We start from the raw sequence: 20,708 nt of genomic DNA, 5'->3' as shown, positions 1-20,708 counted from the left end.
CTGGGAGACAAATTCACATTTCAGCAGGACAATAACCTAAAACACAAGGCCAAATATGCTTACCAAGACCACATTGAATGTTCCTGAGTGGCCTAGTTACAGTTTTGACTTAAATTGGCTTGAAAATCTATGGCAAATCTCAACAACCAACTTGACAGAGCTTGAAGAATTAAAAAAATAATAAAGTGCAAATATTGTACACTCCAGGTGTGCAAAACTCTTAGAGACTTACCCAGAAAGACTCTGCTGTAATCACTGCCAAAGGTGATTCTAACATGTATTGACTCAGGGTGTTGACTACTCATCCAATCAAGATATATTAGTGTTTTATTTTTCATATAGTTTTTTTTTTTTACAAATGTTAGTTTTCCATTTTGACATTAGGAGTATTTTGTGTAGATCGTTGACAAAAAAAGAAGCTAAATAAATCCATTTGAATCCTACTGCATAACACGTCAAAATGTGGAAAAAGCAAAGGGTTGTGAATACTCTCTGGAGGTACTGTAAGTGTTAAAATATTGACAATGCTTTTTGTGCCGTATTTAGTTTAATCTGATGGGCTCTATGGCTTAATGTGCCCTATAATCTGTACTCTAACCTATCTGAGCACACCAGTGCAGACATCCTGTGACCCTGGGTAATGCTTGTTGCTGTCTACTGTGCTCAGCAGGACAAAGGGCTTCAGCAGTCATCGCTGGCTCCATTAGCAGCTCAGCTGGCTTCTACACAGGGGGCACAGAGGTGTAATGGAGGCCTGCACAGGATCATTGATTGTGCGCGCGCGCGTGTGTGTGGTGTGTGTGTGTGTCTATTCAGTATTATAGGGGATAGTTTGGGTTTGTGCCAGGTGTAGAGAGACAGATCGATGCGGGAGCCTGGTGTGCCATGTAGCCGTGTTTCTCTCGGCGTCCTATCGCGCCAGTATCTTTCCTTTTCTCAATCTCTTCCTTTCTGTCTGTCTGTGCCTCTCCCGCTCGCTCTCTTTCCCTCGCTCTCTCGCTTTCTCTAAAGGCGGCTGTAGAATTATGACCAGTTAGAGAAACAGTGTGCGCTTCTCTTTTTTTTCCACCCGTACATTTTTGCCTGGGTGCGTTTTAGAGTGATTTGCGCAAGATGCTTCCCAACATTTATAAAGGTTAAAGCGTCCCCTACCCACCACTGTCATCACCACCTCCCTCTCCCCCTTTTTTAAAATCCCTCTTTTCTGCTCTACCCCCTCTTCTACCCCCATCCTTTCCTCCCGTTCCTTTGTGCCCTCCTCTGTTTTATCCTTGTTTTCTTTCCTCCCATCTGTCTCTTCTCATTACCTCGCTCCCCTTCTCTCTCTCTCTCTCTCTCTCTCTCTCTCTCTCTCTCTCTCTCTCTCTCTCTCTCTCTCTCTCCCCCACCACTCTCTTCTCTACCTTTCCCTCTCTTCCTGGTATCCTCTCTTGTTACTATTCCCTATTTCCTTCCTTCCCCCTCTCTGTCCTCTGGGTGGATCAGGTAGCCACATGATCCTCTGTGCCCCTCTCATATGAGGACTCTTCACAGCAGCCTGCCAATGTGTGTTAGCTAGATGGCAGCGCTCCTCACAGTAACCCTGCAGAACGTGCTTGGTTTGGTAAACAGTAAATCATGAAACAGCGTTCCCCTCTGAAATGGAAATCAGCCCAAAATAATTACCTATTTATTCACAGTGGAAACAGACATTCCCCTGGTTCAGAGTAATTGCAGCAGCAAACTGCTACCTCTGGCAGTCTATTCCCAGAGTTGCACTTAATGTTCTCTGGTTATTCCCCACTTTCTATGTCTACTTCTGTTAAAACTGTTATTTAACCCTGTTCCAGAATTGTAAAAAAGGCTTTTGTTCAAGCCTAGCTCTAACACACGTTATGCAACGCAACAAGGTTTTGTTGATGAGCTGAATCAGTTGCATTATATGTGGGATGGTGCCCAAAGCCTGCCGTTATCGGAAAAGGCAGAGAGGGAAAAGAGAGTGTAGGTTAAAGAGGAAACATTAGGAAATTAAAAAGTGGAAAGAAAGATTGTGGGAGAGAGGGAAGGGATGGCAAGAGGACGTAGGAGAGCGAGGGAGATGGGGTAAATGAGGAATATGAGAGTCTGTACAGAAGGAGTCATCAGACTGATAAAATCAGACTAGGGATAATTATGATGAGAAGACCAGCTAATTTCACAGGCTTAGTGAATAACAGAACTTGCCTTAGTTTAGAAGACGCTAATCCATAGTACAGTGTGATGATGGCTTTATGCTGTTGCCCAATGCTGTGGTCCAGTCACTAACGTCACAGACAGTCCAAGACAAGTCTCTGCCTCCCTCCCTATGCTCTCCACCCTTACTCTAATTGTCTTTCCAAGTTTTCCCCTTCCTTTCCCACACTCTTCCTTTCCCACATTATTTATCTCTCTCGCTCTCTCTCCCATATCCATCCTCCTGCATCTCCCTGTCACTCCCATCCTACTAATGAGCTGTAGGTTGTGACAGCTTTCCCGAGAGTGTTGCTGGGTAATGTTTTTGTGATATATTCTTAGACCTGCGACACATAATAAGAGTATGCCAAACAAAGTCTATTAGAATGCATATTATCGGACTCCATGAGCTAAACGGCAGTATTCATAATCTAGTCATGATCAGAGGGAGGGAGGGAGAGAGGGTGAAGTCGTGGCCCCAAGAAGTCCATGTAGGTGCCTCGCCAAAGCAGGCCAGGAACAAAAAGAGACAATGAATCTAAGACCCTTTTTTAACCCTATGACCTGTTTGTATTCAAAATATGAGTTGTTGATCAATGGCAGAGACACTAAAAGTGAACTTCCAATCAAATCACAACAGCGCCAATGCTTCGCAGAGGTGTGACAGACTGGGGGTTGTTGAGAGCAACACAGATAATTCAGCATTCCTAAAAACAAAATAATCCTTGCATACAGTGTCTTAAGAGTCATGTCAGGGGCTGGGCCGGCCCTACATACCAGTGGCAGACTGGGACAAGAATTCGGCCTTGGCATTTTATCCACCCCAGCCCACATCACTGTGCACACCGTCAAGTCTTACATTTTTTTGTGCGCTACGTCATCCATTTTGTGATACGATTCGAATTTCGCAATTCGTGTGATGTTACAAATCCAATTTGTGCCATATGTTACAAATTTGTTGTGTTTAAGATCCCAGGGTGCGTTTTTTAAGCCATGTTTATAAAAGCTATATTTAAGCAAAAAGGCCTGAGGAGGTGTGGTGTATGGCCAGTATACCACGGCTAAGGGTTTTTGGACACAGCCCTTAGCTGTGGTATATTGACCATATATCACAAACCCCCGAGGAGCCTTATTGCTATTATAAACTGGTTACCAACGTAATTAAACCAGTAAAACTATTTTCTGATATAAGATGGCTTTCAGCCAATCCGAATTCAGGGCTCAAACCACCCAGTTTATAATGCAAATCAGTGCCTGTCATATGTGTTTGGGTTGACAATAAGACCATAATTGCTATACTTTACTGTAAAAATAGAGATGAATTACATATATATTTATGTCCACTAATTTCATAGGCTAATTAATTTGTGGATTAACACCTGAGGAAGTGGAAACTCAAAACACATGAACTAGATTGCTAACTATTAATATAATGCTCACTGCTTGTAGCCATGTATTCATCCAGCAGTAAATGTGATGTCCTAAAGATGTTTTTCAGTTGTAGGCTACCTATCGGCCTATGCCCTCGCAATGGTCGTGCCTCTCCCTATTTCAAAGCCATCTCAAATATCTTGGTTGTAAAATAGTTGTTACTGAGCTGAGTATTGAGAGTTGAGAAATATAAATGACACCTACAGAAATCTAAGACACTCATCTTCAACAGAGACACTGGGACGAAGCTTCCAGAACGATGTTTTCCCCTACAATTGCAATTTTGAAATGGTGTGTGAACAGACTGCATTGACTTCTGGAGCGCATGGGGGGGAGGGGAGAGTGGCTCACTCGTCACAGCAGCAGGCCCCAACCAAACAGATACAGGAGCAAAACAGACACTTTCATTACAGGAATCATGGGGACAATGCACTTTACTGTTTGACCAATTCAATTTAGCCATCCAACGAATAGGATGTTTTGAGTGAGGTGACAATTTAGAAAGTGCTCTCTTGGCTGATTTAACGATAGAGAGTCGGGGTGGGTCTCTCTGAGCATTTGACTTTCAATGTGAATTTGAGCGACCTCCGCTCAGCCAATCAGAAAGCCGGGCCGGTAGGGGTGCCGGCCGATTGCCCACTGAGCAGCCAAATGCTCATTGTAGATTACTATGGCAACAGAGAAATTGCACAAAAATCATTTAAAAAATATATATATATCTTAACGGGCCCAAGGCAGTGTCTCCGGCAGTGTCTCAATCATTTTTAACCAACTGTTACCTTTTCTCCATCGCTGACGTAGTAGGACATGCCAGGTGGCAGCGATACAGTAAAATGATATCAGTCAGTGGTGTTGAAAGAAAGAGACGAGAAGAGGATAGGAATCTTTAAGAGTGTTGTTGAGACAAAGCCCATATCTTACAACAACAAGATTTATCCCAAACGGAGCTTTTGGTCCAAAGAAGTGCTGTCACAAATAGGGTGGAGGCCAGTCCAAAAGGGCAGGAGAGACCTGCACAACACCTCTGGTGTCCTGACAGAATGTGGCTAGGGTGAGTCTCGGGTTCAGACCAAACTGTCAGTCTGGCCTTGTGAACACAGAGAAAAGTCAGACAGTGGGACCCGTGTAGATTTTAGTGTCTGTGGTCCGGCTGGGAGATGACAGTATTCCTATTGTTTCAGATGGCTTCGCTCATACAGCTAGTGCTTTCTTACCATTTTTTTGTTGATGTGAGAATAGTAACATTTCATTTCAATCATTTTCTGACGATTAGAACAAATACAGACTCTGAGCTGAAATGCAGGAATCTCCAGGGTGCATTGCCGGACTTTGAGTTTTGTTTGAAGTAAATTGCATCTGTCAGAGAACACAACAGGTACAGGTCTAACCCTCTAGGCCTCCACCCAACATTTCAGATGTTGTTTTTATTAAATCCATCTCTCTCTCTGTCTCTGTCTCTCCCCTTCTCACTCGTTCCCAGGCTGTGTTTGATGTGGACAAGACTAAAGGTCTGACACTGATCGAGGTGTGGGAGGGACTCACTCTAGAGGACATTAAGGCATGCACTGGAGCACACTTTGCGGTGAGTCATACAGGGACAGCCAGTCTGGCCACGGGGAATATACTGACTGGCCACTTCAGGGTTGTGTTGTTCAACCCCCAGCCAACTTTTCCATATCTACTCGTTCAAAAATATAATCTTGAAACAGGCATGGAATTACACGATACTCTCAATAAATCCATATTTGACTTGAACCGTCTTCGTAAAAAAACAGAAAACCAAGAGCGTTTATCAAAAGCAGTTGACTAAGCTATTGAGCAGTTGACCACCATGCTCGGTGGGAAGTGACACAGATGGTTTCTCTCCTTTCAAAACTCTCTCTGATGTCCGACAGGTGTCTCCAAACGTGAGGTCCATGCAGCAGGTCTAGAAGCTGGGGGGTGGAGGAAGTGTCCGAGGAGAGGAGCTATTACTAATCTCTCCGTATGTACGCCGGAAGGAACACAAAACTATGAACTCGTCCTAATGTCACTGAACACCACGTCTGTACACTGAATCATAGCATTACTGTAACGTCAATGAATGTAACGTGTGAGATTCATAACGAATACTCGGGTTGAGTTATGATGTTGAACATATTGTAACAATTGACTTGAAGGACTGGTATCCCTGGCATAACTCAAGAGGAACTGTCTAATCATGTATTTAGTAACAATGTTATGTTTTAATCATATGTTTTAATGCTATGTCAAAGTTTCTCCATGACTTATAACACAAACCATTATGGACTGCATTTCATCCCAGAAAGTTGTGTCCTCCCTTCTGCACTTGTTCAAGCCCTTCCTTTGATGTGGATCGGCTGGTTTCTTTTTGGTAGATATGGATACCTTATAAGCGATAACTCCCATCTACTTTCAGACATACTGCTTTCTCTGATTTAGTGAAATGGGAGTGAATGGGAGAAGAAGGGTGGAGGCAGCTCGATGGTATGAAACGCAGCCCTGCTGTGAAAACTGATGTTGGGTTGTTTTGAATTGCATTTGAGCCTCTACATTTCATCCTAGTTTGGTGCTTTAGTTAAAAGGTTACCCTCGTGGAAACACACTCTTCATTAAAAAAATATATATATGGTTCCAGATATTTTAGCTACTACAGAATATGAGGCCTTCCATTTTCTACCTGGACTTATCCTGTGCCGTATATTTATATATTCAATTAAACTGTGTGTTACCTTGAGGAGAAAAATATATTAGTGTCCATTTTCTGCACTGCTATTAACACTCAGAAGTACGTAGTAGTATTATGTGGAATGTGTTCTTGCTTTTCCCTATCCTATCTTTTCACATATCAGTGGTTACTTCAAGGCTGTCTGGAGACAGTGGGCTGAACATGTAGTATATGGTTGTAAAAGACCAGTACAGTATGCATAAAATTCGACCATTCATTCCAATACAGTAGTTTAATTCAGGTCCGCTGTCAGCTAAATTATGTCAAATGTATGATTATGAATGAGCTCACGTTTCCAAATTCTTCAGAAATAATCTGCACTACCTCCTAAGGAATTCTGAGATTTCTGACACCTCACATCTTTCTTCATCATTTCTGTGTGACAGTGAAGGAAGGAATGAAGCATTATGAGAGTATTGGAACAAGGAGATCTCTTCACGAGTTGAGCTCTGTATTATGGCACACACTGAATGAAGGCTCCATCTATCCTCCGAGACGCAAAGCTTTTCTGACTCAAACCCATCATATCGCTCATTGTGTTCTGCCCCAACGTTCCCATTAGACAGGTTTTACATTATGTACCTCTGAGCAACTAAAGCAAATTAAGTCGACACACAGCAGGTTCGGGCTGCCATGCAGATGAGGGGTGTGCAATGACATTCTTGATTCGATTTGTCCACTTGAGAAGAGCGCAGGGTGCGGTTACCCTGGGCTCTATGTAGCAGAAACTGGAGGGCTTCTTCACGCTTGGGTTCAAAGAGAATATAGAGGATGTATCATAAATGGGAAACACATACGTGTCAAATTGTTCTTGCGAATATGTTGTGAAATAGACTTGTTCATCAAGGGTAGACATTTCTAAATAGTAAATATATGTTGCTGCCAGACTATTTAGACAAACCCTATTATATTCAGTGATGTTTATTTTTCAACCCTGGCAAAGTGTCATATGTCCAAATCAATCGGTTAACAATGTGTCCTTTCCAAATGCTCTCCTCCAGAAGCGCTATTGTCGGGAATGTGGAGTTGATCAATTCAGCACCACAGGTGTGGACAGTGCCACTAGCCTATACACGGACAGGCAAACGCAAGGCGTGTGGATGCAGTAGTGGAGACTCAGACAGACGTTGTAGAATGGTACATGGGACTGATTATTGAATTAAGTTGAGTGGCTAGCTGGGCGCACCTTTATTTTAATGACTTCAAGAACTAATGGCTGAATACATCACTCGCCTGCCATGAGACCATCCTAAAAGCACAACTTTATCGAAAACACAACTCTATCGACATATCCTATGAAAAATGGGTTCCCTATCTATGTGTGCACGCCATTCAGGGGGTGTGGTGTGAACTCACTCGCTCCCAGTCACGCTGGTGTGTGTGTGTGTGGTGAGTGGAGCGAACGCAGCACAGAGAAGGCGCACTCAAAGCTCGCGCAGGCACCGGAAAGTGGGGATATAGTGCGCGGCGGCATGGCTTCGTCTCACGGGAAAAACGAACACCGGTTCGCCGACTGGATGGCGAATTTACCGGAGAGCATGCACAGCATCCCGCTTACCAACCTGGCCATTCCAGGTAAGAGTCACATCGTAGTTTGCCCGGTTGCGTGTGGAAATGTTGGAAACCTTTTGATGATCATGCAGTAAAAATAATTTACTTCGATAGAAATCCAGATGTGTATGTTGTAGAACTGACGGCGAGTGACCTAGCCAGCCTACAGACTGTCTTCAGACGAATTATCGACACAGAATTATCATATTCCGTGCAAAGGCTGTTAATTCCAGCTAAAGTTTATGCCAGGGGTCATCAACAGGTGGCCCGCGGGCCAAAACTGGTCCACAAGTGATTTTTTTATTTTTTTTTGTCCTGAAGTTTTTATTAAATAATAATAATAATGTAGGATTTAAAGTTTTTGGTATAAAAAAAACTAACATCACCAGGAATTCAGCAAAAATGTAGTTTAATTTAGGAAGTCTGTTCTCAACTATTCACACAAATATATATATATATTTTATATGCGTGTCTCAATATAATCAAGGTGTGAAATTGTATTTAAAATAACAATCATCTCTTCGTGGGCTTAGTTGTGGTCAATTTGCAGCGTATGCGTCATTATAGTTATTTTCTTGTCACCCAACCATTCGCTCCAACATAAATCGGCCACTGGCTGGATCTAGTTGCCTCTCTCTGGCCTATAGGCTACAGTAGTCTCTCGAGGTGGCACCTGTTGCGAGAAGGCGAAACCTATGTGTAGGTGCAACACTAGTCCATTGCCCTATTCGGTAGCACAAAGGATCCATCATCGAAGAAATAAGCTACAGTTTAGCTGGTTAGGGCTCGACAGTCTATATGCCAAAAGCAGAGACGTGTCTCTAGGTCTCCATCGGCTTGATTTAATTAAAATCTCCTTGAGGGAAGGGCATGAATGATCTTACAAAAAGCTTGCAAATTGCTAATTAAAATTAATACATTAAAATGGCATTTACACAGATGGCCCATTGTGCTTCTTAAAACATGTTGTAATATATATATAAGTGAATCTAGTCACTTTTTTGGCAGGCTATGTGTTATCGATGTGATTATTGGCAGTGCGTATTAGCCTAAACGGGGCATATAGTTCAGGGTTCATTGCATTGCAACCAGGACAGCCCATGTGCCTCTAATGAGCCTAACCCTCCGTCACATATTACAAGTGTGAATTGGATGGGTTTATTGTTTAACAATGATCTCTAAATCCCTATTCAAAGTGTTTAAAACTTTAGACGGGCCGCTCAGGTCTGTGTTTGCAGACTCTCGACATCTATTCCTCATTCAAAGACCTTATTTCCTTCCTTGAAGAAACCAGTGATATGACATGATGGAACGGGTCAAATCTCAATAGCAAAATGTGCATACAACCTGCCTAGTTCACATCAGATCCTCTGCGATCCCTTCTAGGAACGAAGGTTAGAAAAGTTGTATGTTGGCAGTGTTGGAACGGGCCATTGTCTTGGCATCAGCGTCTAAAAGTGGTACCAGCTGTTTGGAGGTTTCGGCCAATCATGCGGCAGGTCTCCTGAGACATCAACTCTGATTGGAGGTCTGGAATAAGACCCGGTTGCTGGTTTCACTCTTGTGGAATGGCCAATTAACATCTGGCTAATTCTAGTGATTAGCTTCATTCACTGGCTACAGACATGCAGGCAGGTGGAGCACAAAGCTGTGTTTCTCAGATCTATCGTTGGAAACTCAAGAGGTGTGGCATGGCATACTCCACTGCTCTCAATGGGGAACACACACAATTCATTCATCTTCAGGGTATTTTGGGAAGTGATGTTCGATTAAGCATCGACTGCGTGGTATGAAAGACTGGGAAATGAAAACTACAGGATATCGCCATGGAGCCAAGAGGTCCAGTTAAGTCACACACAACACCTGCATTTGCACCTGCCTTTCCCTTCTCATAGGACAGCCTGAAGAAGCAGCATGCTGACTATAACCCACTGTAATTAACCATGATTATTCCTAATGTGCCCAGTTGCTCCAAGCATCTTAAACTGGGGCGTAGCCTATGCACTCCATTTGGACACAGGCTACTGTAAAACTCTTCTGTCTCCTCCAATGTCCCTGAAACCAGAATCAGCCACATGAGCCATTCACTTATTGATTTCTCCTGGTGTGTGTGTGTGTGCGTGTGCACGTGTGTGTGTTCCTTGCCAGAAGCCAATTTCCTCCTACAGTTTTTGGTGCCAAACCTGGCGGCTGCTGATTTGGTCGAAGGATGTTTCAGGGAGGCAACGGCTATGTGTGTTACTGCTGCAGGGTTAGAGCAATACAGCACAGGCTTCTCTTCCCAGCGAAAGAGAGTGAAGCGCTGAACCAGTTGAGAGGAACGAATGGGAGGATGAATGTGATCATTTCATCCACAAGTACAGTCCTCTTCGCCAGGGGATTATACTTCTAATTCGACATTTATAATGCCTGGGGATGGGGATCCATTGAAGTGTTTCTGCATTTAACAGAGGCGCTACGCTGTTACCCAACCCCAAAACTGCCTAGAGCACAATCAGACTGGCACCCAGCCTAGGATGTAGACTTTGCAATTCAAATTTTGTAAACACTGTGAGACAGTGGCCCGATTGCATTTCTGTATGGTGCTACAGTATTATGTGTTATCTGTATGGTGCTACGGTATTATGTGTTATCTGTATGGTGCTACAGTATTATGTGTTATCTGTATGGTGCTACAGTATTATGTGTTAGTGCAGGTTGATCTAAGTGTTACTGTAAATGGATACCACATTGAATCTTAGCTGATTCCCTTGTCAACACAATCTGCAAAGAGTGAGGTGGCGATTCTGAACAGTTCTTTCACTTATAGTGTTGGATAGGCCAGATGGAGTATAAAGTTGCCTCTAGTCTAGTAGACACTGAACTAAGGACAGTTTTTTTGTATTTCCCCCCTAATGAAAAAGGTTACCTGTGGCTACAGTTGATTTGTCCCTGGAACAGATCTTAACTCTCCCAGTGTCGCCACCTCGTCCTCCTTCTTCAGATGCAGACACACATACTCTATCTCTCTCTCGGGAACAGCCTATGTAGACCATATATACACAAAGCTGTGTGTACTTTTCCCCCTTAGTCTTTCCATCCCTCATTCCCAGTGTTGCCCTCTGATCTCCTCGCCTACAGGAGGCTACCCAGGCATTAAATTGGGCTCTTTCAGGTGACAGAGCTGCTCTCAAATAACCTAAACTCATGCTACTGTTTATCTGTGTATCCAGAGGTGGTGAAACACTTTTTCGCTCCAGATGAACGACGTCAACATTTGGCTAGCCCAGTATTATTCTTAGGGAGTTCCAAGAGTCAACGTGTTGGCTACTGCAGACATCAACCCTGCCCTGGTTGAACCCCATAGATACACACGCCATACTGTGGTTGTTTTGTCATGTCAGCTGGAACAGGAAATGGATGCAGCTTGACATAATGAGAACGTCTGTGTGTTTGCCCTGCAGGTGACACTGGCCTCCCTCTGCTCTGACTCTAGCTCTGCTCCGTACAGCTGAGCCGGCACCAGCCTCCACCCTGACCAACAGAGGTCATGAACATAAACTAGAGCAACAAATAGAACAGATAAGAGAAGGACAAGGTTGAGAGGTTCTAGAAGAAATAGGAGACAGATGAACTACACAGGGCTGTGATGTCAGTATAAAACAGGCTTTCTGTATACTACTGAGTCTGTGTGTTATGCAGGTGAATGAGGACCCAAAAGCGACTTAGCGAAAACAGAGTCTTTATTCCAGTATATGGCAAAAGTAATAATCGTGGAAAAATCAAGAAGAAAACAAAACAGGAAAAAACTTAAATCCACTCGTAGTAACGAGGACAGACTGGAGACTCGACCATTGACTGCAGGTTGCTTCGGGAAGGCACCGACCGTAGCAGACTAAGACACCTGCTCACACGCAGCATCTGAAGGAGACAAGACACGACAGGGCGAGACAAGGACACAGCACAGCGAACATCATACAAGGATCCGACAAGGACAGAAGCGGAAAACAAGGGGAGAAATAGGGACTAATCAGAGGGCAAAATAGGGGACAGGTGTGAAAAGAGTAAATGAGTGAGTTAGGAGAATGAGGAACAGCTGGGAGCAGGAACGGAACGATAGAGAGAAGAGAGAGAGGGAGGGGGAGAGAGAGGGATAGAAAAAGGGAACGAACCTAATAAGACCAGCAGGGGGAAACGAACAGAAGGGAAAGCACAAGGACAAGACAATATATGACAAAACATGACAGTACCCCCCCACTCACCGAGCACCTCCTGGCGCACTCGAGGAGGAATCCTGGCGGCAACGGAGGAAATCATCAATCAGCGAACGGTCCAGCACGTCCCGAGATGGAACCCAACTCCTCTCCTCAGGACCGTAACCCTCCCAATCCACTAAGTACTGGTGACCACGTCCCCGAGAACGTATGTCCATGATCCTACGTACCTTGTAAATAGGTGCGCCCTCGACAAGGACGGGGGGGGGAGGGAAGACGAACGGGGGCGCGAAGAAAGGGCTTGACACAGGAGACATGGAAGACAGGATGGACGCAACGAAGATGTCGCGGAAGAAGCAGTCGCACAGCGACAGGATTGACGACCTGGGAGACACGGAACGGACCAATGAACTGCGGAGTCAACTTACGAGAAGCTGTCGTAAGGGGAAGGTTACGAGTGGAAAGCCACACTCTCTGGCCGCGACAATACCTAGGACTCTTAATCCTACGTTTATTGGCGGCTCTCACAGTCTGCGCCCTGTAACGGCAAAGTGCAGACCTCACCCTCCTCCAGGTGCGCTCACAACGTTGGACAAACGCCTGAGCAGAGGGAACGCTGGACTCGGCGAGCTGGGACGAGAACAGAGGAGGCTGGTAACCCAGACTACTCTGAAACGGAGATAGCCCGGTAGCAGACGAAGGAAGCGAGTTGTGAGCGTATTCTGCCCAGGGGAGCTGTTCTGCCCAAGACGCAGGGTTTCTAAAAGAAAGGCTGCGTAATATGCGACCAATCGTCTGATTGGCCCTTTCTGCTTGACCGTTAGACTGGGGATGAAAACCGGAAGAGAGACTGACGGAAGCACCAATCAAACGACAGAACTCCCTCCAAAACTGTGACGTGAATTGCGGGCCTCTGTCTGAAATGGCATCTAACGGGAGGCCATGAATTCTGAACACATTCTCAATGATGATTTGTGCCGTCTCCTTAGCGGAAGGAAGCTTAGCGAGGGGAATGAAATGTGCCTCCTTAGAGAACCTATCGACAACCGTAAGAATCACAGTCTTCCCCGCAGACGAAGGCAGACCGGTAATGAAGTCTAAGGCGATGTGAGACCATGGTCGAGAAGGAATGGGAAGCGGTCTGAGACGACCGGCAGGAGGAGAGTTACCTGACTTAGTCTGCGCGCAGTCCGAACAAGCAGCCATGAAACGGCGCGTGTCACGCTCCTGAGTAGGCCACCAAAACCGCTGGCGAATAGAAGCAAGTGTACCTCGAACGCCGGGATGGCCAGCTAACTTGGCAGAGTGAGCCCACTGAAGAACAGCCAGACGAGTAGAAACAGGAACGAAAAGAAGGTTACTAGGACAAGCGCGCGGCGACGCAGTGTGAGTGAGTGCTTGCTTAACCTGTCTCTCAATTCCCCAGACAGTCAACCCGACAACACGCCCATAAGGAAGAATCCCCTCGGGATCGGTAGAAGCCACAGAAGAACTAAAGAGACGGGATAAGGCATCAGGCTTGGTGTTCTTATTACCCGGGCGATAAGAAATCACAAACTCGAAACGAGCGAAAAACAACGCCCAACGAGCTTGACGTGCATTAAGTGGTTTGGCAGAACGGATGTACTCAAGGTTCTTATGGTCAGTCCAAACGACAAAAGGAACGGTCGCCCCCTCCAACCACTGTCGCCATTCGCCTAGGGCTAAGCGGATGGCGAGCAGTTCGCGGTTACCCACATCATAGTTGCGTTCCGATGGCGACAGGCGATGAGAAAAATAAGCGCAAGGATGGACCTTATCGTCAGACTGGAAGCGCTGGGATAGAATGGCTCCCACGCCCACCTCTGAAGCGTCAACCTCGACAGTGAATTGTTTAGTGACGTCAGGAGTAACGAGGATAGGAGCGGACGTAAAACGCTTCTTGAGGAGATCAAAAGCTCCCTGGGCGGAACCGGACCACTTAAAGCACGTCTTGACAGAAGTAAGAGCTGTGAGAGGGGCAGCAACTTGACCGAAATTACGAATGAAACGCCGATAGAAATGAGCGAAACCTAGAAAGCGCTGCAACTCGACACGTGACCTTGGAACGAGCCAATCACTGACAGCCTGGACCTTAGCGGGATCCATCTGAATGCCTTCAGCGGAAATAACAGAACCGAGAAATGTGACAGAGGAGACATGAAAGGCGCACTTCTCAGCCTTCACGTAGAGACAATTCTCTAAAAGGCGTTGGAGTACACGTCGAACGTGCTGAACATGAATCTCGAGTGACGGTGAAAAAATCAGGATATCGTCAAGGTAGACAAAAACAAAGATGTTCAGCATGTCTCTCAGTACATCATTAACTAATGCCTGAAAAACAGCTGGAGCATTAGCGAGACCAAACGGCAGAACCCGGTACTTAAAATGCCCTAACGGAGTGTTAAACGCCGTTTTCCACTCGTCCCCCTCTCTGATGCGCACAAGATGGTAAGCATTACGAAGGTCCAACTTAGTAAAGAACCTGGCTCCCTGCAGAATCTCGAAGGCTGATGACATAAGGGGAAGCGGATAACGATTCTTAACCGTTATGTCATTCAGCCCTCGATAATCCACGCAGGGGCGCAGAGTACCGTCCTTCTTCTTAACAAAAAAAAACCCCGCTCCGGCAGGTGAGGAGGAAGGCACTACGGTGCCGGCGTCAAGAGAAACAGACAAATAATCCTCGAGAGCCTTACGTTCGGGAGCCGACAGAGAGTATAGTCTACCCCGAGGGGGAGTGGTCCCCGGAAGGAGATCAATACTACAATCATACGACCGGTGAGGATGAAGGGAGTTGGCTCTGGACCGACTGAAGACCGTGCGCAGATCATGATATTCCTCCGGCACTCCTGTCAAATCACCAGGTTCCTCCTGAGAAGAGGGGACAGAAGAAACAGGAGGGATAGCAGACATTAAACACTTCACATGACAAGAAACGTTCCAGGATAGGATAGAATTACTAGACCAATTAATAGAAGGATTATGACATACTAGCCAGGGATGACCCAAAACAACAGGTGTAAAAGGTGAACGAAAAATCAAAAAGGAAATGGTCTCCCTGTGGTTACCAGATACTGTGAGGGTTAAAGGTAGTGTCTCATATCTGATACTGGGGAGAAGACTACCATCTAAGGCGAACATGGGCGTGGGCTTCCCTAACTGTCTGAGAGGAATGTCATGTTTCCGAGCCCATGCTTCGTCCATAAAACAACCCTCAGCCCCAGAGTCTATCAAGGCACTGCATGAAGCAGCCGAACCGGTCCAGCGTAGATGGACCGACATGGTAGTACAGGATCTTGATGGAGAGACCTGAGTAGTAGCGCTCACCAGTAGCCCTCCGCTTACTGATGAGCTCTGGCTTTTACTGGACATGAATTGACAAAATGTCCAGCAGAACCGCAATAGAGGCAAAGGCGGTTGGTGATCCTCCGTTCCCTCTCCTTAGTCGAGATGCGAATACCTCCCAGCTGCATGGGCTCAGTCTCTGAGCCGGAGGGAGGAGATGGTTGCGATGCGGAGAGGGGGAACACCGTTAACGCGAGCTCTCTTCCACGAGCTCGGTGATGAAGATCTACCCGTCGTTCTATGCGGATGGCGAGTGCAATCAAAGAGTCCACACTGGAAGGAACCTCCCGGGAGAGAATCTCATCCTTAACCTCAGCGTGGAGTCCCTCCAGAAAACGAGCGAGCAGCGCAGGCTCGTTCCAGTCACTAGAGGCAGCAAGAGTGCGAAACTCTATAGAGTAATCCGTTATGGATCGATCACCTTGACATAGGGAAGCCAAGGCCCTAGAAGCCTCCCTACCAAAAACTGAACGATCAAAAACCCGTATCATCTCCTCTTTAAAGTTCAGATAATTGTTAGAACACTCAGCCCTTGCCTCCCAGATAGCTGTGCCCCACTCTCGAGCCCGACCAGTAAGGAGTGAAATGACGTAAGCAATCCGAGCTCTCTCTCTTGAGTATGTGTTGGGTTGGAGAGAGAACACAATATCACACTGGGTGAGAAAGGAACGGCACTCAGTGGGCTGCCCAGAATAACATGGTGGGTTATTAACCCTAGGTTCCGGAGACTCGGAAGACCAGGAAGTAGCTGGTGGCACGAGACGAAGACTCTGAAACTGTCCTGAGAGGTCGGAAACCTGAGCGGCCAGGGTCTCAACGGCATGACGAGCAGCAGACAATTCCTGCTCGTGTCTGCCGAGCATAGCTCCCTGGATCTCGACGGCAGTGTTACGAGAATCCGTAGTCGCTGGGTCCATTCTTGGTCGGATCCTTCTGTTATGCAGGTGAATGAGGACCCAAAAGCGACTTAGCGAAAACAGAGTCTTTATTCCAGTATATGGCAAAAGTAATAATCGTGGAAAAATCAAGAAGAAAACAAAACAGGAAAAAACTTAAATCCACTCGTAGTAACGAGGACAGACTGGAGACTCGACCATTGACTGCAGGTTGCTTCGGGAAGGCACCGACCGTAGCAGACTAAGACACCTGCTCACACGCAGCATCTGAAGGAGACAAGACACGACAGGGCGAGACAAGGACACAGCACAGCGAACATCATACAAGGATCCGACAAGGACAGAAGCGGAAAACAAGGGGAGAAATAGGGACTAATCAGAGGGCAAAATAGGGGACAGGTGTGAAAAGAGTAAATGAGTGAGTTAGGAGAATGAGGAACAGCTGGGAGCAGGAACGGAACGATAGAGAGAAGAGAGAGAGGGAGGGGGAGAGAGAGGGATAGAAAAAGGGAACGAACCTAATAAGACCAGCAGGGGGAAACAAACAGAAGGGAAAGCACAAGGACAAGACAATATATGACAAAACATGACACTGTGTGTGTGTGTGTTTGGTTTAACTATATATAGATAGTAAAACAAGGAAAATTCAAACAAATGGGGACATTTCATTGGTCCCCAAAAGGAAAAAGACTATTTTAGGGTTAGGGGTTAAGGTTAGGGTTAGGTTTAGGGTTAGGAAAATAGGATTTTGAATGAGAATAAATTGTTTGGTCCCCACAAGGATAGTAAAATAAGTGTGTGTGTGTGTGTGTGTGTGTGTGTGTGTGTGTGTGTGTGTGTGTGTGTGTGTGTGTGTGTGTGTGTGTGTGTGTGTGTGTGTGTGTGTGTGTGTGTGTGTGTGTGTGTGTGTGTGTGTGTGTGTGTGTGTGTGTGTGTGTATTCAAGCTTTTTATCTAAAGTCATGACCTTGTTTGCATTATTCTACACCAACATCTTCTGCAGGAGCTCTTGGGACTATAAGGCTCTATCTGCATTTTTCTCAAAATGTTGTTATTGACAAAGCCTTGTTATGTTCAATGTTCTTTACTTTTATAATACTATAATACTATACCTCAATTCATACAATATAAAATTGCGAACACCATTCAAACCAATGAGGGCTCGGAACTTTAAAACCAATTATATCAGAATCATAGTTTTGCAGATAGAACCTTGTAGTCCCAAGCTCTCTAAATGAGAAAGTCAATACTGTATGTTCATCATATATGCAAGATGCAACTATTAGCTCTGCCACACAGACAGCTAGGCTACTTTTTCCGAGTGTTGCCAATGAGTGTAATACACACTTAGTAATACCGCACCTCGGAGAAGTGAATCGGCTTTCCAGGGACTAATGTCAAACAGGAAAGACTTGGAGGGAATGAGTAGCACACTTCAGGAGAACCTGAAGTGTATCGCCGGATGAAAGTCTTACTAGGCCAGGGGTGAACTGAAGCCATAGATCTTCTGGGGGTTTCTCGAAACCCACTGATACATGAGCAGGTCAGGCCTGGAATTCATTCTCAATCCACAGGTGGTTGTAACATGTCAAGTATCTTTTTCAAATGGGCAATCTATTTACCCCAGCCGGCCAGCCTGACCACCCATCCACATCGCTCCGGCCAAACGCCACGCCCGCTAGCTTGGAGCGATCGATGGCGCAGCAGAATTCAATTCAGCATGAGTCGTCACGGCAGTCAACCAGCCGGCCAGCCCCCTGAGACCAGTAAAAACAAAACCATTGAAGAACAGCATCCTCTGCTTCTGAAATGGGCCTTGGCACAGGATTATCTGCTAATCTGACAATCCATCTATCCATCCATTGCTTTATCCATCTATCCATTCATCCAGCCCTTTGTCCGTCCTCCCACCCACCACTTGAGCTCCAGGGGAGGGAGGATATACTGCCCTAAGAGGAACATAGACAGTGGGTATTGAGGAGATTTGAGGTCCTGTGTAGCTCAGTTGGTAGAGCATGGTGCTTGTAACGCCAGGGTAGTGGGTTCGATCCCCGGGACCACCCATACGTAGAATGTATGCACACATGACTGTAAGTCGCTTTGGATAAAAGCGTCTGCTAAATGGCATATATTATTATTATTATTATTATTATCTGAAAAAACCTACACTCGATCCCTCCGATGTTAACAACTACAGACCAGTATCCCTTCTTTCTTTTCTCTCCAAAACTCTTGAACGTGCCGTCCTTGGTCAGCTCTCCCGCTATCTCTCTCAGAATGACCTTCTTGATCCAAATCAGTCAGGTTTCAAGACTAGTCATTCAACTGAGACTGCTCTTCTCTGTATCACGGAGGCGCTCCGCACCGCTAAAGCTAACTCTCTCTCCTCTGCTCTCATCCTTCTAGACCTATCGGCTGCCTTCGATACTGTGAACCATCAGATCCTCCTCTCCACCCTCTCCGAGTTGGGCATCTCTGGCGCGGCCCACGCTTGGATTGCGTCCTACCTGACAGGTCGCTCCTACCAGGTGGCGTGGCGAGAATCTGTCTCCTCACCACGCGCTCTCACCACTGGTGTCCCCCAGGGCTCTGTTCTAGGCCCTCTCCTATTCTCGCTATACACCAAGTCACTTGGCTCTGTCATAACCTCACATGGTCTCTCCTATCATTGCTATGCAGACGACACACAATTAATCTTCTCCTTTCCCCCTTCTGATGACCAGGTGGCGAATCCATCTCTGCATGTCTAGCAGACATATCAGTGTGGATGACGGATCACCATCTCAAGCTGAACTTGGCAAGACGGAGCTGCTCTTCCTCCCGGGGAAGGAATGCCCGTTCCATGATCTCGCCATCACGGTTGACAACTCCATTGTGTCCTCCTCCCAGAGTGCTAAGAACCTTGGCGTGATCCTGGACAACACCCTGTCGTTCTCAACTAACATCAAGGCGGTGGCCCGTTCCTGTAGGTTCATGCTCTAAACATCCGCAGAGTACGACCTTGCCTCACACAGGAAGCGGCGCAGGTCCTAATCCAGGCACTTGTCATCTCCCGTCTGGATTACTGCAACTCGCTGTTGGCTGGGCTCCCTGCCTGTGCCATTAAACCCCTACAACTCATCCAGAACGCCGCAGCCCGTCTAGTGTTCAACCTTCCCAAGTTCTCTCACGTCACCCCGCTCCTCCGCTCTCTCCACTGGCTTCCAGTTGGTAGACAAGACCATGGTGCTTGCCTACGGAGCTGTGAGGGGAACGGCACCTCAGTACCTCCAGGCTCTGATCAGGCCCTACACCCAAATAAGGGCACTGCGTTCATCCACCTCTGGGTCTCCCTACCACTGAGGAAGTACAGTTCCCGCTCAGCCCAGTCAAAACTGTTCGCTGCTCTGGCTCCCCAATGGTGGAACAAACTTCCTCACGACGCCAGGACAGCGGAGTCAATCACCACCTTCCGGAGACACCTGAAACCCCACCTCTTTAAGGAATACTTAGGATAGGATAAAGTAATCCTTCTCACCCCCCCTCCCCCTTAAAATATTTAGATGCACTATTGTAAAGTGGCTGTTCCACTGGATGTCATAAGGTGAATGCACCAATTTGTAAGTCGCTCTGGATAAGAGCGTCTGCTAAATGACTTAAATGTAAATGTAAATTATTATTATTATATTTGAGGACATGAAATTGCACTGAAGTTAAAAATGTCAATCTGTCATTTAACATAGTTTTACTGAACAAGGCCATATTGATACCTCATTGTTGAATGCAGAACAAATCAGGTAGCCATGCTTAGTACTCTGCTGGCAGTCAATTGAGTTTACAGAGAGAAGTTTATCTTGTTGCCCAAAAACAAAAATGTGCACACCAGTATTTAGCTGCGCACTGTGTCCACAATGACTCTCGTACCAAAGATGAGATAAGAGTAAGAACATGGGAGGAAAGAGATCATTTGATAGAGGGAATGGATAGGAGGGCAGAAGAGGGAGGTTGATGAGGGACCTACTGTGGGAAGCGAGGAAGAATGGGTTTGAGAGAGACTGGCAAAAAGGGAGGGAGAGGTAGGAAAGAGATGGATAGAGAGAGAGGGTCAGACATAAGCAAAGGGATGGAAGAGGAAAAGAATGAAGAACGGAGTAGAGAAAGTGAGGGGAAGCAGGCTCCGCTCCTGTGCCCTGAGGGGAGTTAGTGAAAAAGTGAACGGACCGAGCAGTAATTGTACATGATGAAACAAGAGTATTAGCAAATATTTGTATTATTACATTGACAAGCTAGTAGACGGAGCTCTCAAAGAGCTAACAATGGAAATCCTCATAGATGGAAGGTAGGTGGGAGGAGGCTAGATCAGGAGGGACCATTC

The 20,708-nt window shown here is 46.1% G+C and overlaps 2 protein-coding genes across 2 annotated transcripts in view; both read left to right on the top strand.

The window, feature by feature from the left end:
* The window catches only part of oxct1a (3-oxoacid CoA transferase 1a), a 111,952-nt gene extending 105,562 nt beyond the window's left edge, over nucleotides 1–6,390 (top strand). Inside the window, exons 16-17 of the mRNA XM_046346800.1 lie at nucleotides 5,102–5,203; nucleotides 5,517–6,390. Coding sequence (XP_046202756.1) covers nucleotides 5,102–5,203; nucleotides 5,517–5,552 — 138 coding nt within the window. The 3' untranslated portion in view covers nucleotides 5,553–6,390. The remainder of the gene's footprint in view (nucleotides 1–5,101; nucleotides 5,204–5,516) is intronic.
* Nucleotides 6,391–7,497: 1,107 nt separating this feature from the next.
* plcxd3 (phosphatidylinositol-specific phospholipase C, X domain containing 3) overlaps nucleotides 7,498–20,708 on the top strand; it is a 29,609-nt gene continuing 16,398 nt past the window's right edge. The window contains exon 1 of the mRNA XM_046346799.1: nucleotides 7,498–7,924. Within this exon, the coding sequence (XP_046202755.1) occupies nucleotides 7,645–7,924 (280 nt within the window). The 5' untranslated portion in view covers nucleotides 7,498–7,644. The remainder of the gene's footprint in view (nucleotides 7,925–20,708) is intronic.

Source organism: Oncorhynchus gorbuscha, linkage group LG04, assembly GCF_021184085.1.
Source record: "Oncorhynchus gorbuscha isolate QuinsamMale2020 ecotype Even-year linkage group LG04, OgorEven_v1.0, whole genome shotgun sequence".
In the NCBI taxonomy this organism is placed as follows: Eukaryota; Metazoa; Chordata; class Actinopteri; order Salmoniformes; family Salmonidae; genus Oncorhynchus; species Oncorhynchus gorbuscha.
Note: the sequence above shows the minus strand (reverse complement) of the source record. Positions and strands in the feature narration are given on the sequence as shown.